This window comes from Chiloscyllium plagiosum, chromosome 6 (genome assembly GCF_004010195.1).
Source record: "Chiloscyllium plagiosum isolate BGI_BamShark_2017 chromosome 6, ASM401019v2, whole genome shotgun sequence".
NCBI lineage: Eukaryota > Metazoa > Chordata > Chondrichthyes > Orectolobiformes > Hemiscylliidae > Chiloscyllium > Chiloscyllium plagiosum.
In genome coordinates this window covers 43,275,377-43,283,754 of record NC_057715.1, presented here as the reverse complement: position 1 = coordinate 43,283,754, position 8,378 = coordinate 43,275,377, and the positions used below count along the sequence as shown (strand labels likewise).

The 8,378-nt window shown below is 39.0% G+C and overlaps 1 protein-coding gene across 1 annotated transcript in view; it reads right to left on the bottom strand.

Annotated features, from left to right (window-relative positions):
- Nucleotides 1-8,378, bottom strand: part of gpc5a (glypican 5a) — a 1,026,959-nt gene that overhangs the window by 341,325 nt on the left and 677,256 nt on the right. The window contains exon 7 of the mRNA XM_043692684.1: nucleotides 6,472-6,640. Coding sequence (XP_043548619.1) covers nucleotides 6,472-6,640 — 169 coding nt within the window. The remainder of the gene's footprint in view (nucleotides 1-6,471; nucleotides 6,641-8,378) is intronic.

Sequence of the window (8,378 nt, the reverse complement as noted above, 5' to 3'; positions counted from 1 at the left end):
CCCGAAATGTCGATTTCGCTGCTCCTTGGATGCTGCCTGAACTGCTGTGCTCTTCCAGCACCACTAATCCAGAACTCAGTTAGGGGCATTGAGCATGTGGAGGAAGCACATCTGAGAAGGACATTGATTTGAACTGCTTCCACTGATTGAGTATATTCTGGTCTTATGGATTCCACTAATCATGAGATCTCGCATTTGAATGTGTGTGGTGCACTTTGGAACTGCTCCATTTAACCACACTGCCCCTGCTTCCTGTGTCTAAGAATAACTCCCTCTCACTTTCAGTCAGTTCTATAAACTATTCATCAACATTCTAACATGCAGAATACGGATTACAGGTTTATCGTACAGTCCCTCCTTTCCCCTCTTCTCAGAGTCTCCATTGCATGTGACTACTGATGTCAGAATTACACCTTCATGTCCATTAATGTATTATTAACATATTCATTCCCATCAGATTGCATATTTGGCAGCTATGACTGGGAGTAGATACTGTCTTTGTAAATGGAAAAGCAGGGAGAGGAGAGGGCATGGTGGTTTAAACATTGCTCAGTCACATGTCTGACCTCTCCCTTCAGCCACTAATTGAGTCTGTGGTAAATATCTACTCTTCATCTTCAACTAGATGAAAAGGTCCAGTGAACCAGGCTAAGCAGGTATGGCTAGAAATGGCCATGGATGTGATATTCCTCTCAAGAGGCAAAAGATTCTTTCCTCACAAATACGAAGTCTCTCAGCTTTGACAGTGGCAACTCTGCCAAACTGCAGGAAGTAACAGAGTTTCATCCCTTTTCTGCAACTTTTTCCACATGGAAGCTATTCACAACTGCAAACTGTATTCCTGACAGCTGTGCTCAAAGATATCTTAAACTTTCTGTTTACCTTGTGGGTATTTTCACACATCTGCAGGTGGTGGGACTTGAGCCCAGGCCTTCCATATAGACAGCCCGGTGGCTCAGTAGTTAGCACTGCTCCCTCACAGTACAAGGAACTCAGTTTTGACTCCAACCTTGAGTATAGTTTGCACATTCTCTTCATGCTTACGTGGGTTTTCTCCAGATGCTCCGGTTTTCTCCCACAATCCAAAGATGTGCAGGTTAGGTGGATTTGCTTTGCAAAATTGTCCTGCAGTGTGCAGGCTTGGTGGGTTAGCTATGGTAAATGCAGGACAACAGGGATAGGCTGGAATGCTCTTTGGAGACTTAATGGCCTAAATGGCCTCTATTCACCCTGTAGACATTCTATGATTCTGACTGAGAGGTAGGGACACTACGAGAGCTCTTCTGCTTATCTCATGCTGGTCATTTATAAATTGCTAATGGTTGTTTCAAATACTCTTAACAAGCTCTATAAGCAATTAATCAGAGACATGCAGGTTTCTGGCTTTCCCTTCTTCACACATGCTCTGCAAATCTAAACACGCCATTAAATGTGGGGAACCGAGGATAGCTTTTCAGTGTGTGATATTCCAATTTTGCACCTGAAACTGCTCTCACAGGTAATTGGAAATTCAGTTAGGGACTGTCTGAGTCCAGCCAGGGAATTTCATTTTCAATTGCTCCAGGGAAGTGGTTTGGTGTAGATGCGTCTTCACAATAGTGCACTTGGAAAGGGAAATGGTGCTCTTATACCTCCAGAATGTAAAATTTTCAAAGCAAGATGACAAGGAGAAACTATCTATTAAACCTCCTTCAGAAACTTTATCATTGGGCTTGTTGAAGACCAGAAACTTTCAAATCGCTGATCAAGGAAAGTAACTTGTCTGGTGCATTGAAGTGTAAACTAATGTGAGAAGCCATTAAGGGATGATTTTGCTGAAGTAACATTGTTGAAAAGTTAATAGTTATTCATAGATAGCATGTCTAAGACCTTTTCAATGGCCATTTGTGCTGTGAAGCTGCTGACTTTCTGACCAATAATGACTGCTATTTGTCCTATCTTCTGACAGTTATAGAGTCACAGAGCCATAGAGTTATGGAGTCATGCAGCACAGAGACAAACCCTTTGGTCCAACTCATCTGCACCGACCAGACATTCAAATCTGGCCTAGAATCATTTGTCAGCATTTGGGCCATATCCCTCTAAACCCATTCCTATCCATACACCCATCCAGATGCCTTTTAAATGTGATTGCACCCACCTCCACCACTTCCTCTGACAGCTTGTTCCTCACATGCAACACCCTCTGCATTGAAAACATTGCCTTTCAAATCTTTCCCATCTCACCTTAAACCTATGCCCTCCAGTTTTGGACTCACCCACCTTGGCAAGACATTAGTTATTCACCTTATTTATGATTATGATTTCATAAAAGGAGGCAGAGGGGTGGTGTGTGTATGGAATGAGCTGCCAGAGGAAGTGGTGGCTGGTACAATTACAACATTTAAAAGGCATCTGGATGGATATATGAATAAGAAGGGTTTAGAGAGATATGGGCCAAGTGCCAGCAAATGGTGATGTATTTATCCAGGATATCTGGAAGGCATAGCCAAGTTGGACCAAAGAGTCTGTTTCTGTACTGTTTATCTCTATGACTCTATAATCCCTCAGCCTCTCATTATCCAAGGAAAAACGTGCCAGCCTATTCAGCCTCTCCCAACAACTCAAACCCTCCAGTCCTGGCAAGATCCTTGTAAATCTTTTCTGCACCCTCTCAAGTTTAAGAACATCATTTCTGTAGAAGGGAGTTACCATCCAACCCGCCATCCCTGGGAGTACTAATTGGGTGCCAAGCTCTCCAGCGGCCCAGTTAGACAATCGGTATTTAAAAATTGCATCATGTTAACAGTGTGGATAAGTCATGGGGTCTGGACCCCAAAATGTTTCGGGTTTCTGGCATCGGCAGAATATCAACTCCAGATGAATGTTCTAATGTAACAGCTCAGAAAACTTCCACTTTGAATTCTACTGAGTGATTGTAGAAGATATTTTCACAAATATTTTTATACCATTTGATTCTGCAAAACATTCAACTGCATATAATACACACTATTCCAACGCAATTCAGAGCACAAGACACAATAATTTACAGAAGACTGCAGGATTAGAGGGGAATACAATAACATAGTGGATAGCTGTAATTTATGAGTTGCCCTTTTTTACTTACAAGACAGTTCTGCTGAAAATAGTTAATTGAACAGAAATAAATTTAAGGGCAAGGGTAGAATATTCTTTCTGGGTATAGTAATTCTTCCATTATATTTGGACTATTAATCTTTTTTTCATCTGTTCACCATTGCAGTTCAATGTACATATCAAATGTGTTAACTTCTTTATTCCTCATTGGTTAACTTTGTTTTCTCTTTTGTTATTGGTTAACTTCTACTTCCATGCAATCATCTTCTCATGAAATTAATTTTCACCTCTGTCGCATTCATACAAATTCTTTGAAGACTAATGGTATCACACAAGAATCTGGTCCATAATCCATCACTGTACTTGTGAGTGACTTAGATAACACATTAAGAAGCCATATATCCAAGTTTGCCAATTACACAAAAAATGGTGGTATCAGATACTGTGTACTTGGGAGAATAAAAATGCTAAGGAAATACTGATAGATTGAGTAAGTTGACAGAACAAAGTTGGTGGACAATAGGTCAAAAATGATAATAAGAGAAAAGGGGATGAAAAGAAATAGAAATAAGAGGAAAACAAACAATGGTCCCATTAATTTATCTGGAAGGTCTGGGTAATTTACACAATTTGCACAATCTCTTCGTATTTTTCTGTATAGCTAGGCAACACTTAAAATGCATAAATTGCATGCATTCAGTGTTGGGAGGGAAACTTACAGGGAAAAGATGGTCACAAAATACAGTACAAGATAAAGAAATGTTTGCATGTACAGAACACTGATTGATTAACAAACTTTAGACTTTTATTGTCATGCGGGAACTGTGGGTCTGTTGAAAGCAGAGACAGGCATTGATAGGAAGGAAAGTAAGAAAATGAACTGCTTTAGCAATCAAATTTTTCCTTTGGTGATATAGAGGTTTCATGCTTTTGCCATTTCCTACTACTACTGTATCAGGCAAATAGTGAATCCAAAGTGCAGTGATCAACCATAACTGGACTTCTTCCTGAAGATTTTGTCACATGTCTCACTGCTCTAGGTCATCAAAAAGTGTATTTTCCCATCTCCAACATTTTTGTAACTAATAACCTAAGCCCTTAATTTTTTTTTTAGGAAGTTATTTTTAAATGTTCCCACGATTTTTCCACAGGTCCATTTAACGTGCATCTTCAACTCCTCTAATCTTCACGGCAATCCTGAAGGCTCCAAATTTCTATCAAAAAGTCAATTAATGTCTTTGAAATGGATACACTCGCCCTGTACCAGAAACAGACCCAGGCAGAAATGCTCACTGATCATTCATCAATACATGATAACCGGAGGAAGCTGTCCTTGAATTTAAATGACATTCTTTGTAAATTTAATACGTTCTGTGGTCACAAGGTATTTTTCACTCAAAAAAAGTACCATCTTCATAAGGTTTCTGCAATTTTGTTTCACATTTGTATACAAATATGGGATTCAATCTCACAAGTATCACTAGTCTTGCCTCTATCCCCTCTTACCAACAAAAAAGCCGGTGGGAGGAGCAGCAGCCTATTGGTTGCCCTGCAAAATTTAAAACAACAGGTCCGTTGTTTTAAAGTGTGACTTCTGCCCATATCCTGACAGGAAAGTTGCATCTTAAATGGCTGCTAGTCATCGCTGCAGAGTCACTGGGAATGCTGGTCACAGCTGGGACTACAGAGGGTCACATCACTCTGCTGTGTCCAGATAAACCCAGGATCGGGGATCTCACAAAGGTGGACGAGGGAAGGTTGGTATGAGGTTGGGTAGGCCTATGGTTGACCAGTTTATCCAATGTCTCACCCCTGTTGGTTCCAAAAGGAAAATAAAATGTAAATCTCTGGTACTACCATTTTATGATATACAAGATCAGATGGACAAGCACTATTCATTTCCAATTTTCACAAGTTTTTCCTCCCCCGCCCCAGTAAAATTCCAGATTGCTTGGAATGTGCAAGTAGGTGCATAGAAGGAAAGTTTTTATGTGCCTTCCCCCTTCATACCTAGTAACAGCAAAGCAAAATATTCAGCCAATAGTATACTGTGGCTGTTGTAAAAATGCATAAGCACAACACATTGTACTTGCATTTTGATGATAATATTGCAAAACATTTTATTTTCTGAAAGAAAGGTTTAAGGTTGAAGAGTGCTTTTAGTTAGGGAAATTAACATTCCTCATCAAAAATATCTCCAACTTACCTATACACCTTCATTCAGGCACTCTTAGAATTCTACTGTGTCAGACAGAGGTGATGATCTGTTGAATGCAAATTCATTCTACAACAGTATAACATACTACAAGTCACTTTCAACTCATGTCATGCAACATTGTACAAAATCAATCCATCTGTGATTAGGGGCATTGGCCCAACATACTCCTCAACTGACGTGACAGACAAATTGCAGTCTCTCTATATAAATAGAATGCTGATTACACACACAGATAAAATTGACGTTGAGCCTTTTGTAATGTAACTTCTAAATAAACAATTTACATTTGATTTCAACCAGGTCTTCAAATACTTGAGCGTTCAAAGTTCTGAAAAGTTGCATCTTTGATTCATAGTTTGCCTTATCCAGGGGTAAGCACATAACTTTTATTGATGATTCGGAGATGCTGGTGTTGGACTGGGATGTACAAAGTTAAAAATCACACAACACCAGGTTATAGTCTAACAGGTTTAATTGGAAGCACACTAGCTTTCGGAGCGACGCTCTATCAGGTGAAGGAGCGTCGCTCCGAAAGCTAGTGTACTTCCAATTAAACCTGTTGGACTATAACCTGGTGTTGTGTGATTTTTAACTTTTATTGATCTTGTGTTCCTGCTTTCACCATCAAGTCTTGAATTAGATTATATTTTGCTAAATACCCTTTTAAACAACCATTTTTGTGTGGAATTTAGCTTTGGTATTAAGTGTAGTACATTATAGGACCAGTTTGCTCAACACAGACTAATAGAAATAACTTCTCTAACATTTTTCTAGAAGAAATAGTCCATAAATAAACTTCAAACATTTTCAATTGCTCATACAAACAAGTATTGAGCATCAATTTAGGAGTAACATTTTCAGATATCCACAAACATACATTAAGTCATTTATAAACTGTTAATTGCCCAGATGGGAACCAAAATAATTTTGATGACCGTTTGTTATTTCTGATTTTCTATATTTTCATAATCATGCTAAAAGAACAAAAAAGAACCTCTTGATACTGTTTTCTTGGTTTCCTTTTATGGAGAGACAAATTCAATATTACTGCTTTCTTTCCATTAAAGTACTTGCGGGTTTATAAACATCATTGGTATCATGAATAAATTATAAACGTTTTCCAGGAAACATGCATTTCAAAGGTATCAATTTGGAAAAATAACATTAACAAAACTCACATTCAGACGTTTTGAAAGATTTTTTCACTTCTCCATTTCCTGATCCAATGCAGCCATCCTCATCATCACAGTCCCCACTGATCTGGATGTCATCATGATCTACTTGTCCACTGCCTTCTTCTGCTGAATGCCATTGCTCATACTTGGGGATCACCTTTCCCTGCAGCAGCTGCAAACAGCAATTTGCAATGATGTGAATACTACTATTCCTCGCCATCATTTTAGTTTAAAACACATGAGAATTATGAAAATGAAACAAAAAAACCCGAAAACGTTGGAAATCGTCAAACTGAACTGAATGTGCACAATGCTGAAAATAAATTAAGACCATTAAATGTTTTGTTTATACCTTCATCAGTTAATGATAAGTTGTTGCTTATTTCAAGTATTCTTTGCATTAATTTAGCAAAACTTAATACCTTTTCTATCTATACCGGACACAAACTTCAAGATCTAAGAACAAATCATTGTAAGCTACTGGTGAAGTCATAAAACAGTCTATGATTGATTGTAATTGTAAAATATGGTGCTGTGTCATGAAATGCAGAAATATTATCAAACTAAAACTAACACATTCTATGACTTCAGCTTTTTTTAAAACAATTTTAAATGAAGACTTAATATATCATTGTCCTACACTTACTTTATACTGCAGATTTGATTTTAATTTCTACGGACGTGTGAAAAATGTGTGAACATTTTTAATCATTTTTGTCGAGTAGGCTAATAATTTTTGCTGCCAAAAATGTATCAGTCTAAAAACAGAAGCATTTAGTACAATGAGACCAAACTGACAATCCAGGAACTTTATTAACCTGATCTTGTTTCAGTTAGTCACATCTTTCTTGTCTATGTACACTTCAATAAATTGTATGACTCTTTTAAGAGTCCTCGACCTTGGGACACTTTCACTTCACTTTAAAAAATGCATGTCTTCTTACTACCTCGCTGAAGACCTTAAATCAAATCAGAAGATGTATCTTTTTTGCATCATGGTTAAACTTGTGTTGCTCCACTCAAAATGTTCAGAAATATGACTCTAGCTTTAATTCCAAGCAGGATTTAGGAATTCAAAACTACCTACAAGTTACAGTGCAGAAATTCATCAAGACTCCTTAGATAGCATCTTCTAGAACAACACCATAACCATCTTGAAGGGCGTGGCAAGGTGGCTCAGTGGTTAGCACCAGCTTCGGTCGACTGTCTGGAGTTTGCACATTGTCTGCGTGGGTTTTCTCTGAGTGCTCTGGTTTCTGCCCACAATCCGAAGGTGTGCAGGTTAGGTGAATTGGCCACACTAAATTGCCCAGAGTCTTCAGGGATGTGTAGGTTAGGTGCATTACCCAGGGGTAAATATAGGATAATGGGATAGGGGAATGGATCTGTGTGGGTTACTCTTCAGAGGGTTGGTGTGGACTTGTTGGGCCAAAGAGCCTGTTTCCACACTGTAGGGACTCTATGACATGGAAAGCAGATAGATAGGAACACTAACACTTGCAAGTTCCTCTCCAACTTATTACCATCATTCTTAGAAAGATATCACCGTCCCATCACTGTCACTTGGTCTAAATCCTGGAACTCCTTCCCCAGTGACATTGTTGTGTAACGTGCTAATATGAAATGAACTGGAGTGGTTCATGAAGTAAGCTCACGACCGCTTTCTCAAGGACACTTAAGGATAGGCAATAAATGTTGAGGTAAAAACAATGACTGCAGATTCTGGAAACCAGATTCTGGATCAGTGGTGCTGGAAGAGCACAGCAATTCAGGCAGCATCCGAGGACAGGCAAAATCGACGTTTTGGGCAAAAGCCCTTCATCAGGAATAAAGGCAGAGAGCCTGAAGCGTGCCCGAAACGTCGATTTTGCCTGTCCTCGGATGCTGCCTGAATTGCTGTGCTCTTCCAG